Source organism: Telopea speciosissima, chromosome 2, assembly GCF_018873765.1.
Source record: "Telopea speciosissima isolate NSW1024214 ecotype Mountain lineage chromosome 2, Tspe_v1, whole genome shotgun sequence".
Taxonomy (NCBI): domain Eukaryota; kingdom Viridiplantae; phylum Streptophyta; class Magnoliopsida; order Proteales; family Proteaceae; genus Telopea; species Telopea speciosissima.
Window position 1 is genome coordinate 1145522 of NC_057917.1, and position 21691 is coordinate 1167212.

The 21691-nt window shown below is 38.6% G+C and overlaps 2 protein-coding genes across 5 annotated transcripts in view; both read right to left on the reverse strand.

Annotated features, from left to right (window-relative positions):
• Nucleotides 1–21691, reverse strand: part of LOC122650146 (tropinone reductase homolog At5g06060-like) — a 38095-nt gene that overhangs the window by 10334 nt on the left and 6070 nt on the right. The gene's annotated exons all lie outside the window — the stretch shown is intronic.
• LOC122650145 (tropinone reductase homolog At5g06060-like) lies at nt 864–20681 on the reverse strand. 4 transcript variants are annotated; one of them, XM_043843461.1, is made up of 6 exons: nt 20537–20680; nt 20167–20374; nt 17213–17429; nt 17001–17107; nt 15902–16092; nt 864–1127 (listed from the first exon to the last, which is right to left on the reverse strand). In XM_043843461.1, exons 1-5 carry the CDS (start codon nt 20623–20625, stop codon nt 15904–15906), a joined length of 810 nt encoding a protein of 269 aa, XP_043699396.1. In that variant the 5' UTR covers nt 20626–20680; the 3' UTR covers nt 864–1127; nt 15902–15903. The 4 variants fall into 4 exon arrangements, 3 of the variants coding, with proteins under 3 accessions (XP_043699396.1, XP_043699398.1, XP_043699397.1); XM_043843463.1 differs by lacking the exon at nt 15902–16092 and having other exon boundaries at nt 864–1318; XM_043843462.1 differs by lacking the exons at nt 15902–16092; nt 17001–17107; nt 17213–17429; nt 20167–20374; nt 20537–20680 and adding exons at nt 2569–2675; nt 2786–3002; nt 4408–4615; nt 4798–4916 and having other exon boundaries at nt 864–1318.

Genomic DNA, 21691 nt, shown 5'->3' on the forward strand with positions numbered 1-21691 from the left:
TAGTCATATGAACAATCTTGAGAATATTTTCACTTCTCACAGCAATTCATTCTAACATAGAATCTTACAGAAATAGTGACGAAGGCAGTAGTGGTGGTGAATTCTTCCTAGTTCAGCATATAAAACCAAACCAACTGACACTTCCTTCCCTTACATATTATGGTCCACTGTCACGATTTCATCACTGCTCTAATTGTATTTTCACTCTCTTAACAACCCAAACAGCAGACTAGTGCAGTTGGTGAGTCATACTGTGCTTCATGCCCATGCTCACCAGGAAGTACTCGAGTTCAAATCTTCTCATTGGTACCTTACCCACTCCCTATTCCCCACCCCCACCTCTCCAAAAACAAATAATTGTATTTTCACTCTCTTAACAATCCAAAAAAGAATGCATTTATATAGAGGCATAGTTTGATTTTATCATTTTATGCTGTAAATTACCAATTTAAATTTTTACCCAAAAAAAAAAATTTACCAATTTAAACTTAGATGACTACTTCAGATAAGGGGTTTCAGACTTGCATATAAATCAAATTCAAACCTTTGGGACTAACCACTGGAAACAGACAATAGATAAAAAAAAATTCAGAGAATTTAGAAAGAGCATTGTGGATGTACACCTAGTATTACAGGTTGCAATCCTTCAATAAATGTTGTTTCCCTTAAATTCTGAATGTACACTGCAGGGAAGAGCTGTGATATCGAAATTGTAGATGATCTGCCATAACGCTTTGAATATACAGATAATGTTGGATGCACTAGGAAAATGAGAAACTTCTTGTGCCTCAAAAAATGTGAATTGTTAGGGGAAAGATCAAAGAAACAGATACCAATGGACTTGCACAAGGAGAATGATGATGTGATGGACTAACAAGTTCTCATGCCCTGCCAGTTTGTATAAGTTGCAAAAAGCAAACAAGTTCTGCATTCTAGTATTTGGGGTTGAAAAATGTTTACATCTGCCAACAACCTACTTATTTAGAAAATGACATTATTATTTTGAAACAGAAATAACAGTGTATTTGTAGTTCATTTTTCATTCCATGGACAAGGATAACAGTGCAGGAAAAGATAAAAGATTAAACGATTTGCACGGTGGAGGGAGGGAAATTGCTGATTGTAGTCTCTAATCTTGAGTTGGGTAGAAACCATTAACCGTCATTCCACCATCAACAGAGATAACCTGGCCAGTGATGTATGAGGAAGCAGGTAGGCAAAGAAATGCCACTAGGGAGGATACCTCCTTTGGCTCTCCAGGGCGCCGAAGAGGAGTTCGTGAGACAATCCTTTCAAAAATCTCTTTGTTGTCAATCAACTACAAGAAAATATGCAAAATGAAAAAATCATTAAACATGGTTATAAGTGCACAAAAGTAAAAAATACTAAAGCAAAGCACATCAGAGAATTGAATAAGTTCACCAAATGGCCAAGTTCATGGTGTCCTCAGTACAAAAGCAATATTTAAACCTCGTATCCAGGATGATCCAACTTGACCAATTTCCTGCATGCCAACCTGGTCGATTCCAAGCAATTCTGGTTGAATTTGGAGGACTGGGGATTCTCATAACCAGTCAGCTGAGGTTTGAGGGGCATATGTATCACATTTCTTGATTGGCTATTGTTGATCAACAAAGACAGACTGGGAGTGCTAAAAGTCATCCTATTTATGGTCATAGTTGTTACTGACTACATTCATTAAGAACTTGACCCAAAAAAAAGAAGACAAGTATTATTTGAGGAATAAGATTGCAAGGAATACGGTCAGCATAAGAAACAACTGATGGGGCAAAAAAATCACATTAGGGTCCAACTCTAATAGCTCTTAAAATTCAGCACAAGAGATTTCCAGTTGAAATATTTAATTGAACAATAGGCCAGAACTACTGCAGATATCTCTCCTGTTGCCCCCAATTGATTTCCCAATCGAAGACAAAAAGCCCAAAAGATTGACCAAACGGTATCATCATAACTAGATGAACAGTTTAGAGTTCACTGTAGTTTTCCCATGTCTTGGTCCTCAAAAAAGAATGCATTAGATATGATTATATCAAAGGTATTGAATCCAGTTGATTTTGGCATAGAGATTAATGGGCTAAAGAGGTTGATTGATTGGTCTAAATAATTTTGCATATGCATCAAACAGCATGGGGCAAACATATTTGGACTTGGGATGGATGTTGCAACTTGCATCACGAAAACAGTTTTTAAAACCGAACTAAGAAAAAAAGGGAAAGAATTAAGCAACAGAATGTTCTGTGGTGCAATGGTTAGTGTTCACTTATCATAAAGTACATTGCAGGTTCAATTCTTCACATATGGCAACTCATTGTTCATTTTTAAACTATGGAAACTAGCGAACCAAAACAGATGGTTCTCAAAAATAATGGATGGTTCATGAAAACCAACTGGTTCGATTTCAGTTTTCACCAATCACAATTTGATACCCAGACCGAACAGGAAAAGATATGGCTCTGGTTTGACCACCGGTCCATTCCAGTTTTAATGACTAAGATCTCAAACATCATAAGATCAAAATTGCACATTAGCAGCATGAGGGAATTTTACTTGTTCTACAAGTGATGTTCTGATAATCCAAGGTGAGACAGAGTTGCTCCTAATATTGTCTTTTGCCCATTCACATGCCAAGTTCTTTGTAAGTTGATTAAGTGCTCCTGGAAAAAACAAACAGATCATCTCACAACTTTCAAATCGAACACTACAATTTTCCAACTATCAACTTTCTCATAGATGATACTAGATAGCATTGGTTTAGGTGTATTACCCTTGGTTGCTGAATAAATACTGCCAGTACCAACTGCCACGACGCCAGAAACGGAGGAGATGAATACAATGCTACCCATTCCTGATGATTTCAAAAGAGGATGTGCAAGTTGGCATAGATGGAAAGTAGATTCCAAGTTGGTAGCCATCAGGGTTGAATATTCTTCAGCAGTGTATTCGATGGATGGCTTTGTTATATTTGTACCAGCATTGTTTATCTAGAGAGAGACAGGATAAACAAGCACTGCCACCTTTATTCATCAAAAGAAAAAAGCTAGAGAGAGAGAGAGAGAGTGTGTGTGTGTGTGTGTGTCCCAATCATTTGAACAGTAAACCAGATCTACAGCCCTTAAAAGATAAAACCGAAACTGAAATTTGAGTCTCACAAAATATAAATAACTTAACCCAAAACTACAACAGAATTTCCGGACAACTAGAACACAAGCTACCATAAATAGTCAAGACTGTTTGATGTATGGTCGGTCAGTTGGACTGTTCAATCTCTGACCATCTGATCAAGATGGTTCACTCTCCAGGCCAATTTTAAAACATTGGGATTTAAGAATATGTTTATAAACATTTAATAAGAAACATCACTTTGGTTCTTAGATGATAATTTGTGAGTGTTCATTCTGTACTATCCACAGATAAGCTTATTTTGGATTCTTGTTCTTGAGAAATAACAAAACAAATAAAATAGCTACTTCATTTCCCCAAGTGGCTGAAGCTAGTAGATTTCAGAAAGTTAGGAGATTAACTTGCAATGCATAAGAAGTTAGGGGGCATCGTACCCTCATGGCAGCTCAATGTGAAGTGAACAGAGGGTGCTGTATAATTACCAAACCAGCCTATAGGACTGATGCAAAAATGAACTCTTTCTTCTAGAACATACGAGACCTTTCAGCTGGACTTTTGAGTATATGATAGAACTCTATTGTCAAGTCACAAGCTGGTTTTTCAGGTGCATGGTTCCTTCTCATAAAGTTTTATGAGCTTTTGCAGCATTTTTTGTTACAATCATGCTTTTTTAGTTGGGCTATCTCAATTGTAATAAAATTCGTTTACTTGTTCAAAAGTGAAAAGGAAAAACAGAAACATCATCATACTTGAACAAACATCATCAAAGTCATGGATCATGTTTAAATAAGTATCCAATCTACAAAAAGGCAGGCTGTATGTGTTTCTTATAGTTGGAAAGAATCTCCACTGCCACATGGTAAAAAAGCCTTCTCTACAAGAACCATAAGTCACAAAGTAGCCGTACCACCAAAGAATTTAGTTGTACACTCGACAGATAACCCTGAAAATCCAGGGAATAATTGGATAATTGAATATTATTATTAGTTCCAGCACCTTTTATTTATATACTAGTTAAAATCTTGAAAACTTAAGATGGAATTATGTGCTTATTACGGGGAACATCAACCACACAGGGGAGGAGGAATACTAACTTCTACTTAAGAATTAGTCAAATTAATCTGAATTAAGTCTATGCAGATAACCAAAAACGGGGCAATTTGAGAGAACGTTTCTTTATGTATAACCATTGACAAGTATGGACTTTCCAATCGAAGGCCCGAAGTACCCAAAGAAGATATAAAACAGAGAGAATTCAAAACTTACAAGGATGTTGAGGTTGCCACCAAAAACAGAAGAGACAGTCTCCATGAGTTTCTCTCGTTGAGATCGAGACGAAGCATCGCAGACCGACCCAGTAACTTGGAAACCCTTTCCCTTCCAGTCACACAAGCACCCGTTGAGTTCGGCTTCGTTTCGAGAACAGGTATGCACGACCGCACCTAATCCAGCTAATTCCTCGACAACGGCATACCTGCGACACAGAGATATCACAAAACATGTCCCTTACAATTTATCTCAAACAGAACTTTTCATCAAAACCCAAAAAGTCTATAAAATTTTCTTTTGCTTTTGGTTCGATCCTTTCGTTGTCTGCAAAACAAGGGAAAAAATGAAGGAGGAGAAAGAGATATATATGTGGAAAAGAATACGAACCCGATCCCTCTGGTTCCTCCAGTAACAAGAGCAGTCATTCCCTTGAGTGACCACCGCTCGTCCATTATACTGCTACCTGCTTCCGCCATTTTTACTCTGCAACTATCCTACATCCACTTAATATGGACATGTATTAGCAATGTTACACCAGTTATACTTCCATTTTCCATTTTGGTCAGCTGTGGTGCGCTTCATGCTCATGCTCACCCGGGAGGTCTAGTTCGAGCCTTCCCTGGCTGTTACTTCCCTCCAATCCCTCACATAAGAGTGGAAATGACCATCTTATCCCCTGCCCAAACACACTGCCCAAAGTAGGATAGGGTGGTCATTTCTGTTCCTATGTGAGAGATTGGAGAGAATTAGAACACACAGCGAATTGGAGGTGATAAAAATTCATTAATTCCCCTTATCCTCCTTAGGAGTAATAATAATAGGGTTTTTTACAAATGTCCCTTGAAAATATTCGTTTATCCAAATACCCCCTTACAACTTTTCTAATTGTAAACTCTTCCTTACTTTCAAAACAGTATAGCACTTTGGTCCAGTTAATTTGGGAAGTTAGACCTTAGTTTCAGGGAATCTAATGACCAAAATGCCTTTCTAAAAGAAACCCATCAAAATTAAAGAATAAAATGACCGAATTACCCTTAACTTCGCCAAATCATTTAGGGTTTGAAATTGAAAATTTTTTCTCAAATTGGTTAGGATTTGAATCTATCTAGAAAGCAAGAGAACAGAATGGATGAAGTTGGCATTTTGACCTTTCTCATTCTGGAGATCATTTGGGTTTGAAACTGAAATTTTAGCGATGGCATTTCTCATTCTTTCTATAGGAATATAATTATATTAAGGGTATTTTGGGGTTTTAGAAATTTTGTACATGCCACGTCATCATTTAATGGTGTATTTTAACGATTAGGATACGGTTGATAGAATCTTTATAAAGTAGAGGAGGGAATTATCATTTTTCAAAACTTAGGTACTGGGTTGATATTAATGAATCTTAGAGGGGAGGGGGATGATATTTTTTCCCAATAAATTTTTTAAAAAATAAGGAAAATGGCCGAAATCAGCTAAATCCGAAACCCTTCAAGAATCATTAACAAATCTTTAAGGACCGGTTATGAACTCACTATCTCAAATGGTAACAAAATCGAGACTGAAACTGTTTTAAGTTGTGAAATCGAAACCATTTAATAAATGATTGGTCTCACAAATTGGAAACACTTAATAAACAGTTCAATTTTGGTGTTTATGTACTACAGTATAAACCAAGTTGAACCATTTAAACTGAAACCGCACTGTTTAACACCATTAGTTGTAGCAACTTGCAAGTAAAATGAAGGGAAATTGATTTAAACAAAATTTTGCAATCATAATTATGTAACTTAATATAAAAATTGTTTTTGGAGATAATTATACAATTATTAGTGATAATCATTACAAAATTTTCATTTTAGCTTTGTGCTAACATCATTTTCGTTCCCATAATTCACTTCCAAGTTGACACAATGTAAGTCCTTGGCAAGTGTTATCTAACCATAGCATTCATTGAATGGTAGATATCTCATTCTTATAGAGAAGTTAATTTGGTGGCTGACTCTGTTATTGGTGAAGCCTGATCTTAGTTTAGAAAGTGTTGTGGTGATTTTTTAGCAGACTATTTTGCCTTCGGAACGCACCAGAATGGCCAAAAAATACATATACTAGTGCCATAGGCGCTAGCCCCGGTAGGACTCATCGAGATGAGATCTTTGATTTGATATGTATTTCGACCTATGTTGGTTTAAGTCCGAACCAGACCGGGTGGGTATCTAGGGGCAGTTTTGTACTTTCTGGTTAGGATTTTCCTATATTATATTGTTATCTCTTTAAGAGATGTGAGGGTGAGGCTTTAATTAACCTGATAATAATTAAACATGAATTATAATAGCATCAATTAGCTGAGTGATCACCACAAAAATTACAAGCCACAAACGTAATTAAACAAGAAGTCAATATTGTTGGAACTACTTTCTTTGATTAGTATATAGATTATCTGTCTGTATGACTAGCTCTCACTAGCTTATTACCATGGCCAGTGCTTGCCAAGCTACTACTACTCTCCAGTCTCCACTGCCCTCTCTGTTGAATCAATTGTAACTGCAAAACTCAAACCATGACAAATATGATGAAAGCCAGTAACAACTAAAGGCTTGGTCGCGGAATGAAACTGGGAACATACCTCTTTAGGATCGATGTACATGGTAAAGTAATTTCATTTGCGGGCCAACAACCATTTCCTTCCTCGATCTGTAAAGAAGAAGAACGCCACAACCATTCCAGCTGCCCCTCCAAATCCCACAAAAAATCCGCTCAGTACAATTTGCCAATCATACCCAAATAATTGGAGGCGTTTGTGCTTGATATTGCTGGTGCTGGTGCTAATGCTGTTCTATTGTGATCAATACTACAGTTTCTCAACAAGGGAGCTCCACATAAGCCTTCATTCCCTTCAAAGGAAATCTCTGTAAATGTCTGAAATTGAGTTCCCTTTGGTATCATCCCTGTAAGTTTGTTCCATGAGAGGTTCAGAACCAAAAGGAATGTTAGGCTTGTCCGTTGCTGAGGGATCTCTCCCCCTAACTTGTTGCTTGATAGGTCTAATGACTCGAACCGTTTCAGGTTCCCCAAGGATGATGGTATTCGACCGGTTAGAGCATTCTGTGACAAGTTAAGAACGTAGAGAGAAGTGAGGTTTCCTATCACATTTGGAATCTCACCTTGGAATCCATTATTTGATAAGTCAATGGAGGTATAGATGGTTAGGATCTTCGTCAACTCCATTACTAGTCCTTTGATTGTAACCGTCACTGTATCCTGGTAGTACATTGGACCAAACAATTGAAAACTAACTCTCAATGCTTCATGCTTAATCTTTGACTATGTTTCATCCTTGTCAGTCTTCATTGCTGTCCAATTCATAAAGGATTCAGAGGGAAGATTACCAGTGAAGTTATTCGAAGAGAGGTCTAAAATTTGCAGCATTGGGAAAGTATGATTTGTATCATCGCCACCTCTAATAGGTCCGCTGAATCTGTTGGATCGCAGAACAAGGACACGTAAGGCAGTAGAGCTCCCCATCCAGAACGGAAATGTGCCATTTATTCGGTTGTTCGCAAGATTGAGAACCTCTAGCTTTGTACACTTGGACAGTGCTGTAGGCAATGGTCCTTCAAATCTGTTTTCACTGAAATCCAAATCCAGTGTCCTTAGACTGCACCCAACGTGAAATTCCTGAGGAATGTGGCTAACAAAGTGGTTACGCCGTAGGTTCAATACCGTAAGTGTGCTCATGTTAGCCAAACATGAGGGGATTGTGCCGCTGAAGCCATTGTTAGACAGATCAAGAACTTCAAGATAACCAGCTTTACATATTGATCGAGGGATTTCCCCGGTGAGATTATTGCTTGAGAGAGAGAAGAAGATGTGGAAGTGAAAACTCATATTAGATGGGATGATGGATTGGAAGCTGTTGTTCGAGAAATCCAACTATTGGAGGAATGGTGACGTAGCTGGAATTGGTCCTTGGAGCATGTTGGAGTGAAGGTCGAGAACATCCAACGTACTATTACTCAAATCAGGCAACGGACGTTCCAGATTGTTGAGGAAGTTACAAGAAAGGTTCAAAACAAGAAGATCCGTTTTCCAAACCCAAGTGGGTATTTCCCCCTGAATTTGATTGTTGGAAAGGTCTAGTTCAAGCAATGTCGATCGGATTGGTCTTAAAAAATCAGGGAAGTCTCATAACTTGCAGGATGCCAATATCAGAACACCGATCTGGGGAAATGATGAGTTGGAATTATGAGTAGTAGTATTGATCAGCAAGCTATTGTAAGAACGATCGAGATAGGAAAGGTTCTACAGTTTCTGATCAATCATCTCAAGCTCTATGGTGCCACTGAAATTGTTGGAAGCAAGTGCGAGAACTTCAAGACCCGGGAGTTCAAATATTGATAATGGTATCGGTCCCTCTAGATTATTGCTATTCAAATTAAGGATTTCCAGAGGTGCAGAGGACCTACTGTGTATCTCCATGAGTTGGCCAGCAAATTGGTTTTGGTCTAATAATAACTCCTCCAGTATTGGCAGGGTGAATAGAGATCGTTCCATTGAGTGAACTGTCATTTAAGTTAAGTTTCACAAGTTTTACAAGCCTCTTCCAATAAGAGTCCAGGAGTGGACCGGTTAACTTATTATGGGCAAGGTTTACCTGGGTTAGAGTTTCAGGCAATGGAGGTAAGGGGCCAGTGAAACTGTTAAGCGATAAATCCAAAGAATGGAGCTGGTTAAGTTCTATAATTGAGGATGGAATTGATCCATTGAAGCTGCAATTCAAAAGCTCTAATTGCAACAGAAGACTAAGATGGCCTATACAATCTGGTAAGGAACCTGAGAAGTTAGTGGTAGAGAGTACCAAGGGTTTGAAGAGATCCGTTCGGAGGAAATTCCAGCAGAAAACCATGCAGAAGCGGGTTCTGTGATACATCGAGGCTTTGAAGGGTCCTTCGCTGAAAAATTCTATCCGGGAATTTCCCGTATAACCCACAAGAACTGAGATACAGGGAAGTCAAGTTTATGAAATTCTCGAAGAATATTGGCACTTCAGCAGATATATTGTTCCAGCTAAGATCAATCTGAGAGAGCAAACTTAGTTTTGAAAGTGAAGAATCCAGTGGTCCTGAAAGCTGACAATTGGACAAGCTTAATACTTGCAGATTAGGAAGTGCAGAAGCTAAGGCCTGGCACCATTGACTGCCATTTTCTGATATATTCACTCCATCAAGACGAAGAGTCCTCAATCCTGAGAGGTTCTGAACAAGAGTTCTGAGATCCAGCTTTTCGAGTACCAATGCATTCATTCCAGGTTGTGAAAGTAGAGAGCTTTTGGTATTTCTCCTTATCTCTAATGTTGAGTGGAGAGTTATATTTATATTTGAATTCTTGTTACAAGAGTGATTATAAGAGAGAGCTATCCGTTGTAGAGTTGGGATAGCATTGACCAAGCTATAAAATAGGAATAAGAAGTTACATGTAGTTTGAATAGTTCAAACCATTTCAAATTCAAAAGATTGTTGGAGATTCAAATTTAAACTAACATCCCCCCTCAAGATGAAGAGGGGCATTTGCAGATCTTCAGCTTGTCACGGAGGAATACAAATCGAGCTGTTGACAGTGGCTTGGTGAGAATGTCGGCCAGTTGGTCCTTTGTTGAGATGAACCGTACTTCAAGTTGCCCTTGTGCTACCAGATGTTGAACGAAATGAAAATCCACTTCAATATGTTTCGTCCGTGCATGAAATAATGGGTTTGTTGTCAGATACGTTGCTCCCAAGTTATCACACCATAGTACATTTTTCGGATTGCTAGATATACCGAGTTCTTGAAGTAAAGATGTGATCCATATGATCTCGGCCGTTGTATTTGCTAGGGGTTGATACTCAGATTCTGAGGAGGATCTTGCTATTGTTGGTTGTTTCCTAGCAGACCATGACATGAGATTAGCTCCCATAAAAATTGCATAACCTCCAGTGGACCTACGATCATCAATACAACAGGCCCAGTCAGCATCTGAGAAGGCCATTAAACCTGTTGTTGTACTCTTAGAAATGAGAAGACCGTGAGTCATAGTTGCCTTGAGATAGCGCAAGATCCTTTTGACAGCCTGCCAATGAACCTCTGTAGGAGTTTGAAGAAACTGGCAAACTTTGTTGACTACAAAGGAAATATCTGGCCTTGTGAGTGTGGCATATTGAAGAGCCCCAACCACACTTCGATAAAGAGTGCAATCGACCATTGGATTCCCATCATGCTTAGATAGCCGAGCAGTGGTGGCCATTGGTGTTTGAATTGGCTTGACACCATCCAGGCCGATTCTTTCCAACATGTCTGAGATGTATTTTTGCTGAGACAAAATGATCCCTTTTGAGTGAGGGATGACTTCAACACCCAAGAAGTAATGTAACTGCCCCAAGTCTCGCAGAGCAAACTCCTTTTGGAGATCTTGAATTACCTGTTGAACCAGAGATAATGTAGAGCCAGTGATAACTATATCGTCCACATATACTAAGATATATAGACACTGGGCACCCTTTTTGAGTATGAATAAGGATGTATTGGTTTTGGAACCTTGAAACCCCAATTTCACTAAGTATGAGCTCAAACGTTCAAACCAGGCCCTTGGTGCTTGCTTCAATCCATAAAGAGATTTTTGAAGTTTGCACACATAGTTGGGTCGATCCGGATCTGTGAAACCGGTTGGCTGAGACATGTATACATCTTCATGGAGGGCACCATTTAAAAAGGCATTGCTTATGTCAAGCTGCCGTAGGGGCCAATTGTTGGATGTTGCCAGTGATAGAACTGTTCTGACAGTAGTAGGTTCGACAACCAGGTTAAAGGTCTCTGTGTAATCAATTCCGGCCTGTTGATTATACCCTATGGCTACTAATCTAGCCTTATACCTTTCTATTGTGCCATCAACATTTCTCTTGATTCGAAAAACCCATTTTGACCCAACTATATTCTGATTGGGAGATGGAGGGACTAAGACCCAAGTTCCATTTTGCAACAGGGCATTGAATTCCTGTAACATTGCATCATTCCACCTAAAACTTTTTACAACCTCTGTTTAGCAAGTAGGTTCTCTTTCAGCACTAGTTTGAGCAAGGAAGGCAGAGGGTAAAGGATATCGGGTGAAGGGTTTTGGGTTGGTTCTTAGTTGCATGGTGTGGGTTCTTTTTGGCTGGTCCTGTGTTTTAGTGACAACAGGCTGAGTTTGTAGGCCTGATGTAACCGAAATAGGGGCTAGTAATAGGGCCTGTGGTGATGGGTCTCTTGGGGTGGAATTTAAGGCTGGTGTAGGGCTTGGAGATGGCACCGCAGTAATAGGTGAAGGCATGGCAGCAATGGGTGATGGTATGGCCGCAATAGGTGATGGAGTAGGCACGGGTGAAGCAGGTGTGGGTGTTGTTACCTGATCAAGTGATATACCTCTTGGGTTGCCATGTGCTCCATTCGGTCCAGTAGATGGATTGCAGAAGGCCGAAACTGTAAGCCATGGAGTAGATTGAGACTCTGCAGAAGGGGATGGGCTAGGCTGACACAAAGAGTTATGGAAATGAAGACTCAATGAAATCCACATGTCTAGCAATATATATTTGGTTTGCAGAAATGTCTAGACATTTGTAACCCATGTGATTTGAACTGTAACCCAGAAAAATGCAAGGAGTAGTGCGAAAAGAGAATTTATGATTATTATAAGGGCGAAGCAGCGGATATGCAGTACAACCAAAAACTTTTAAAAATTTGTAATCTGGTTTTGTATGAAACAAAAGCTCAAAGGGAGACTTCTTGTTGATAACCGGTGTAGGAAGCCTATTTACTAGATAAACAATGGCCTCAAAAGCAAAATTCCAGAATTTTAGAGGGAGAGAAGCATGAGCCAAAATGGTGAGTCCATTGTCAACAATGTGACGAATTTTACGCTCAGCCGATCCATTTTGTTCATGTGTGTGAGGGCAAGCTACACGATGAATAATACCACAAGTTGTAAGGAGTTTATTCAGCTTGCGGTATTCCCCACCCCAATCAGATTGGAATGCCTTTATTTGTGTAGAGAATTGACACTCTACCATGCCTTTAAATTGATCAAAAAGTGAATAAACTTGTGACCGTTTGGTCATAGGATAAAGCCAGGTATACTTAGAAAAATCATCAATGAATATTAAGAAATAAGTATGACAATTGTTAGAAGAAATAGGCACAGGGCCCCAAACATCACTGAATATTAAATCAAATGGTGCATTGCTAACAGTTCCAGTGAGTGGGAGAGAAACACAATGAGCTTTTCCCATAAAACAAGATGAACATTTATTGGATGATGAAGATGAGCAAGGTAATAAATTACTGCTAACAATATTACGAACAAGACGACTATGCGGATGACCTAAACGAGCATGCCATGCATCAATGGAACTGCTGGAACTGCTGTTGGCCTCTTTTGAAAGAGCTTTATTTGGGAGATGAAGACTTGGTAGACGGTACAATCCATCTTTAAGGGACCCTTGGAGCAGCGGCACTTTGGTCACCTGATCCTTCACAACAAAATGGTAAGGATGAAATTCAAAGAAACATGAGTTATCTTTAGTAAAATGATGAACAGACAACAGATTCTTAGTAATTTTAGGAACATGAAGAAGATTAGAAAAATGGAATTGCTTTTGGGTGGGTGAAATGAAATTAGATGACCCAATGTTAGTAATGGGTAAACCTACCCCCATTACCAACACGTAGTCGATCCTTACCAGAGTAGGTTGTAGAGGTTTGAAGCATGGACAGATCGGGTGTAATATGGTTCATTGTTGCAGTGTCCGGGTACCATTCTCTTAGGTTTTGTGAAGGTGAGGGCATAATTCCAGCCATATTAGCATTAGGTGGAGGTTTAATGCTAGAGGTTGTGCTGAAGAGTTGGTGGAGTACTAAAAATAGCACCTACTTGCAGTGTGATTAAACTTTTGACAGATCTGACAGCAGTCCTTTCTCCTTGGACGCTGGCCCTGGCTGCGATAAGGCTGGGTGGGTTGACCTGCAGGAGAGGGTAGAATGCCTTGTTGCAGAGGAGCATAGTTGGTAGTATTCTTGGAATAGTCAGGCTTGACATGAGTTAGATGGGCTTCAACAATGGTTTGAGCAGTCTTCATTCGCATTTCATGACTGATAAGAAGGCGATGAAGATCATGAAATGACACTGGTTCGGCCTTGATTGCAAGGGTAGAGACAATATCACTGAAATCTTATCCCAAGTTTTTGAAGACAATGGCATTGAGCTCCTCTACAGAAAGAGGCTTGTTGGCTGCAGCCAATTGATCAGTGATGTATTTCACTTCTCGAAGGTAAGTTCCTACTGATTTTTCGCCCTTCACGGTGTTGTGCAGTTGCATATGAAGCTGCAGGATACTCGTTGTTGATAGGGTGCCAAATGCTGTTTCAAGGGCATGCCAAACCTAAGCCGCGGTGTGGAGCCCAACAACATAGGGCAGCACTTCAGGAGTAAGTGATGCAAGGAGCCAACACATGACCATCTGGTCTTTTCGGATCCAGTCTGTGTATTCTGGATTGATAGGTGTAGGAGAAGGGCTGCTTGTATCGGTTGCAGCAGAAGAAGAGTCTGTCATTGTTGCTTGAATCGGTGGGCAGATGTTGGAACCATCGATGAATCCTACAAGATCATAGGAACGCAGGAGTGGGAAGAGCTGAGTTTTCCATAGCAAGAAGTTATCGGCAGAAAGCTTCAAAGTGATATGATGCTGGAAGTTGGCTGTGGGAAGAGAAGAGGGCAAAGTAGCGGAAGACATGTTTGGCCACTAAGAAGACCGTGTGGCAGATGATACCATGTGAAAGTAGAGAGTTTTTGGTATTTCTCCTTATCTCTAATGTTGAGTGGAGAGTTATATTTATATTTGAATTCTTGTTACAAGAGTGATTACAAGAGAGAGCTATCCGTTGTAGAGTTGGGATAGCATTGAACAAGCTATAAAATAGGAATAAGAAGTTGCATGTAGTTTGAATAGTTCAAACCATTTCAAATTCAAAAGATTGTTGGAGATTCAAATTTAAACGTAATCCTAACACAGGTGAAGCGGAGAGATAGAGAGAAACTAACCTTGTCAGACGTGAGATTTCGATGGGAACTTGACCTGCAAAGCCCGCGTTGGACAGGTTGAAGTTGGTCAAATTGACGAGTTTGCCCAGCCCAGACGGAATTGGCATAGGATAGAAATTGTTGTAAGCCAAATTCAGACACTGGAGATACCGAAGATCAAAGAGACAGCTGCTTAAATTGTCAATTCCTCCAGATATATATTCGCTGCTGAGCTTGAGACCATTAACACGACCAGAATCTATGTCACAGCCGACGCCCTTCCAACTACATCAATTGGTGTTTGTGTTCCAAGACGCAAGCTTTGAATCAACAGAACGGGACAGCAAATAGGAGAGACTTTGATTCAGCTGAAGCAACAGAGATCTCTGATCCCCAAGACCTCGGCCACAAACCAGAATTTTATCAATGGCGAACAGAACAGAAACAGAGTAGAGAAGGAAGAGCCATGAAATTTGTGAAGATCTCATTGAAGAAGATGATTGTGTAAGATCGATGAGACTACTAGGGGAAGAGACGATGCTGTCTGCAAGGCAATAGATTGAATCTATTGTCTTTTTATCAATGCCTAAAGACTTCCAAGTCTTTCCAGTCTAGAATGTTAGTCAACAAGACGGCTAACCCCAAGAAAATGGTAGAGAAGAAGAAAGGTCAGATGAGGCAACCTCAGTTGGTCTCTGGACCATACATTTTTTTTTTTTTTTAAATCACTTTCAGCACATTGAATTCCAAGTCTTTCTTTATCTTCCTATCGTCAACTGAAGACTCACTTCTTTGAGCATCTAACTATTCCACTATTCCACTATTCCAAAGAAATGGAGTGAAAAGGCAACCGCACTGATATTGTATCAATCCTTCTCTACGGATGAGTGAAAACTTTCACCTTAAACATTTTCTTTGTAACTTACTTCCTCATCTGTTTTCCCAGTTATAAATTTAAAAGAAATAAAAATAAATAAATAAAAGAGAAAAAAGTAGCTTAAAAAACCCTTTAATTTTGATTGTACACTGTAAGGGTGAGCTGTGATTTCAAAATTGTAGATGATCTGCTATAAGGCTTTGGATACAGAGATAATGTTGGATACAAAGTGAATTATTAGGGGGAAGATCAATGAAACAGACAACAATGGACATGCACAAGGATAATGATGAGGTGACGGACTAACAAGTTCTATTGCCATGCTAGCTTGTATAAGTTGAAAAGCCAACTACTTCTGTATCCTAGTATTTAGGGTTGAAACACATTACATCTGGCAACAACCTACTTATTCAGAACATGGCATTATTATTTTGAAACAGAAATAACAGTGTACATGTAGTTCATTTTTCATTCCATGGACAGATAACCATGCAGGAAAAGCTGAAAGGTTAAACGATTTGAGCAGGGGAATTGCTGATTGTAGCCTCTAATCATGAGTTGGGTAGAAACCATTAACCGTCATTCCACCATCAACAGAGATAACCTGGCCAGTGATGTATGAAGAAGCAGGTAGGCAAAGGAATGCCACTAGGGAGGATACCTCTTTTGGCTCTCCAGGGCGTCGAAGAGGAGTTCGAGAGACTACATTATCCAAAAACTCTTTGTTCTCAAGCAACTACAAGAAAATATGCAAAATGAAAAAATCATTATGCAAAACAAGTTACAAATGATTACAAGTGCACAAAAGCAAAAAATACGAAAGCAAAGAACACACATCAGAGAATAAGTTGGCCAAATGACCAAGTTCTGTGGTGTCCATTACATTTACTTGTGTGACCTTAGAAGTAAGAAACTTTAAACATGGCCAGTAATTTTCAAGTGGATCACAAGCGATATTTAAACCTCGTATCCTGGATGACCCGACTTGCTTGATTTCCTGTACCCCAACTTGGTCGATTCCAAGCAATTCTGGTTGAATTTAGAGGAATGGAAATTATCAATACCTGAGGTTTGAGGGGCATAGGTATCACATATCTGGATCGGCCAATACATACGATCCAATTATGGTTGATCAACAAAGAAAGATTGGGGGTGCTAAAAGTCATCCTAATTATTGTCGTAGTTGCTACTAAATACATTCAAAGAACATGACATAAAAAAAATGGGCCAAGTTCCAGTTTGGCCTGCTTTGATAGGCCATATCCCAGTTTAGTGAGAAAACAAAACTTCAAAATTTTGGGGAAAAAACAAAACAAAATAAAATTAAAAAAAAAGGGGGGGAAAATAAAGAAAGGAACCAAGAAAAAAAGGGGGAAAAATTAAGCATCAAAATGTTGTAGTAACACACTTCATTTTTAAACCATGGAAACTAGTGAACTGAAACAGGAGGTTCTCAGAAAAACAGATGGGTTATGAAAACCAACCGGTTTGATTTCTGTTGTCCAACGATAATAATTCGATACCTGGATCGAACAGCAAAAGATAAGGCCCTAGTTTGACCACCGGTCCATACCGGTTTTAAACACTACAGTCTCAAACATCATAAGATCAAAATTGCACATTAGCAGGATAAGAGAATTTTACATGTTCCACAAGTGATGTTCTGATATACCAAGGTGAAACGGAGTTGCTCCTTATATTGTCTTTTGCCCATTCACATGCCAAGTTCTTCGTAAGTTGATTAATTGCTCCTGAAAAAAACAAATAGATCATCTCACAATTTTCAAATAAAACACTACAATTTTCCAACTGCCACTCATGGATGATAACAGATTGCATTGGTTTTGGTGTATTACCCTTTGTTGATGCATAAATAGTGCCAGTGCCAATTGCCACAACTCCAGCAACGGAGGAGATGAATACAATGCTTCCCATTCCCGATGATTTCAAAAGAGGATGTGCAAGTTGGCATAGATGGTAAGCAGATTCCAAGTTGGTAGCCATCAGGGATGAATATTCTTCAGCAGTGTATTCGATGGTTGGCTTCCTTATATTTGTACCAACGTTGTTTATCTAGAGACAAGATAAACAAACATTGCAACCTTTACTCATCAAAAGAAAGAGGAGAGAGAGAGAGAGAGAGAGGCACTCAAACCAAGGTTTTAAGAATCAGACTGCATCGACCAATTCCGATTCCGGGTTTTTAAACCCTAACTCAAAACCTCTTATGCATTTGAGTGAAAATTAAAAGAATAACAAGAAGAGGAAAATTCAAAAGTGTTATATGCCTAATAATAACTTTTAAGAACAACTAACTGTGAAGACAATTACTTTATAATCAGGCACCAATGAGAAGCTTTACACTTAAAACTAATATCCATTGATTCATGAAGACGGTTCCCCTGGTTCACATAGCATTCCTTTTGGTATAATAATCTAAACTTAATATTAAAGTTTCAGACCACAAATGTAAGTCAAACTGCTTTGCTTTTTAGAGTTTGTTCAAAGGCTGAGGATGACTTTCAACTCTATGCTGATAAAATACATTTGGCATCAGCTTAGCTGACATTTTTCTATTGGGAATTTGATATTACTGACACTGGCAACAATAGTTGACACTAGGTGACAGAATTCTTTATAAAGGCCTCTCCGGGAGGAGCCTTCTGACTGGGTCTAAGAAGTATCTGAAAAAAAAAAGGACAAGGGTGGCAGAAACTGAAACCAGATCAACGGCCCTTAAAAGAAGAAAAAAAATGTGAAAATATGCTGCTTGACAGAAACTGAAATTTGAGTCTCAGAAAATATATACAACTTAACCCAAAACTACAACAGAACTTCCGGACAAATAGAACACTAGCTACCATAAATAGTCAATACTGTTTGATCTGGTCAGTTGGACAGTTGAATCACTGACCATCAGATCAAGATGGTTCAGTCTCCAGGCCAATTTTAAAACATTGGGATTTAAGAATATGCTTACAAACATTTAATAAGAATCATCCCATTGGTTCTTTGATGATCACTTGTGAGTATTTCATTCAGTACTAGGCGGCAGTCAAGAGAAAAGCTTAGATTTGGATTCTTGTGCTTGAGAAATAAAGGGAGCATACCCAGTGCACGAGGCTCCCGCCACTACAGGGTGTGGGGAGCTTACCCCTGCTTTCACAGAGAGGCTGTTTCCAGACTCAAACCCATGACCACTTGATCACAATGGAGCAACCTTACTGTTGCACCAAGTGGCTGAAGTCTGGCAGGTTTCAGAAAGTTTTGAGATTAACTTCGTGATGCATAAGTAGTTAGGGGACAACATACCCTCATGGTAGCTCAACGTGAAGTGTACAGAGGGTGCAGCATCATTATCCAGACCAACCTATTGGACTGATACCAAAATGAATTCTTTCTTCTGGAACATAAGAGACCTTTCAGCTAGTCGTTTAAGTATGTGATAGAACTCTATTGTACACTCACAAGCTGGTTTTTCAGGCACATGATTCCTTCTCTTAATGTTTATGGGACTTTGCAACATTTTTTTGTTGCAATTGCGCTGCTGGGATATCTCAATTGTTACAAAATTCTTTTACTTGTCCAAAAATAAAAGGAAGGACAAACAGAAACATCATCATGCTTGAAAGAATATCATCAAAGTCATGGATCATGTTTAAATAAGTGTCCAACCTACAAAGAGAAAGGCTGCATGTGTTTCTTATAATTAGAAAGAATCTACTCTGCCACAGTAAAATAACCTTCAACTCAAGAACCACAAAATCACTAAGTAGCCTCTATTTTTTAATAATTTTGTCTTTCTTTCAGAATGAAACAAAATCATACAATTTTAATCCTATCGTTGTATGATCATTTAAAAAACATACCCCCATTTAGTTGGGATCATTTAGACAGTATGTAAGACACATACTGGTCAAAATCTTGAAAACTTAAGATGGAATTATGTGCTTATTGTGCGGATCATCAACCAACACTGACCACTCACCCCCTCTCCCCCCACCCCCTAAAAAATGTACTTAATAATTAGTCAAATTTGAATTAAAAATGCAAACACAAAAAACAGGGCAATTTGAAGGATGCCTCTTTACGTATAAAATTGAAGATATCCAAAACTCAGACTGCTTTGAGAGGATGCTTCTTTACAAATAAAACTTACTGGCATGATTAAACAGGAAATGTATCCAAAAAAATATTGAACAGCAATTATTGGAGTCCATAAACTGGGAAGCTTAATTTTGTTCAACTCACAAGCACAAGGTTGACAATCTTAATGATCACTTACTTTCAATAGTATATGTTTCCTACCTGCAGGCTGCACCAAGATTAGTAGCACTATAAATTGTCTAGCATTAAATCCTCGATACAGTTTCGATTTATTTCAGCAATACTCTAGGTATTTCTTATTTTTCTACCAGTTTTTTTCGATATGGTAGATAGCTTGTTGAATTCCCCAAGCTATTGAGAGAGAAAATGGGGCATCTGAAGATTTATTTTTTATGAAAAAAACGTATTATTCTCCGGGACAAGAAACAGAAAACTCATCTAGTTGCCTTAGAATCATGCAAAAGCCTTCAAACTTGAATTTCAACATTATATTATTTGTTCCCCATTTCTCCCATCAAAATCTTCTCTTAGAGGGTGTTGTGTTATGTTATGGTCATATCCTACTGTATGTTGCGATGTTAAATAAATCTCTATTTTTATCAACAACATATAAAATTAGCAAGAGAAAATCTGAACAGTCTCTTTCCTTTTTGACGGGAGAAATGGAAAAGAGAGAAAGCATCGGAGAGAAAACAAAACTTACAAGGATGTTGAGCTTGCCACCGAAAACAGAGGAGACAGTCTCCATGAGTTTCTCTCGTTGAGGTCGAGACGAAGCATCGCAGACCGACCCGGTAACTTGGAAACCCTTTCCCACCCAGTCACGCAAACACCCGTTGAGTTCGGCTTCGTTTCGAGAACAGGTATGCACGGCCGCCCCTAGTCCAGCTAATTCCTCCACAACGGCATACCTGAGACAAACATATATTTTCATCAAAACACAAAAACTTTAGAAATTTTCATGCTTTATTGGGTTGGGTCCTTTCTTTCTTACTTTGTTTATCTGTAAAAGAAGAGAAAAAAAGGTGAGGAAGGAGAGAGGGATGGGGAAAAGGGAAAGAAAGAATACGAACCCTATCCCTCTGGTTCCTCCGGTGACAAGAGCAGTCATTCCCTTGAGTGACCAACGACCATCCATAATACTGCTACCTGCTTCCGCCATTTTTACTCTGCAACTATTCTATACTCCACTGCATTAATAGCTCTTTTAAGAACCATTGGTCCAATTCCAATCTGTATACAAAGGTTGTCAAAACCTAGCCCGAACCGTTAAGGCCGACCAAAACTGACCGAAAAACCCAGATCGAATCGAACCAATCCTTATTGAATTGGTTTTGGACTGGGGTATGATAAGACCGACTAAAAACCTGACCACACCAGACCGACCGAAAACCGAATTGAATCAATACCAAAAAAAATATGTGAATTATTATCTATTGATTATTGATTTCAATGTTAGTGAGCAAATTTATGGTTGTAAAGGGAATTGTTACAAATCAATGAGTTATGAATAAATTTATGGTTATGAATATATTCTATCAAAAAATTGAAAAAATAGGTTATGAATATAGGGAAATTGATTTGTAACAATGTTTCTTCCATTGATTTCCTTGTTCACTATACAAAATTAATTGGTTGTCAAATAAATGATTTGTAGTAGAGTTCATTTTGTGATTTCAATATTAGTTATCTTCTTAGTAACTATTCATTGATTTTAATATTAATTATCTTTCCCTTAAAATTAATGATAAATAATTATATGATCTATAATAATAATTTCGCTACAAAGTCAATTTATCAATGATTTAAATTTTAAATATTAGTTATCTTTTATTCTTCTTTGTTCTGATTACTACATGAATATATCTTATTCATGGTTGTTTATTTGTTTTGACTTGGAGAAGGTGAATTAAAGTGTTTTTATCAAATCTTTCCTCACTATAAATTATGAATCTAGGATTTCATTGTGGTTCAAACCCGAAAACAAATCGTTGTAAACTGGTATTGAAAACCGAAATAAACCGAAACCGTATCGGGCTGAAACCGAAACCGAAACGATCGAAAACCAAAGTTTCTTAACAGTTTGGTTTTGGTTTCACTAATCCAAAGACCGAAACCGATTCAATCCAATCGAAATCGAGCTGAACTGACTGTTTGACACCCCTACCGTATACAACCATTCTCATCCAAAAGATTAACAAGGCATGCGCACCGCGCTGCAATCAGGT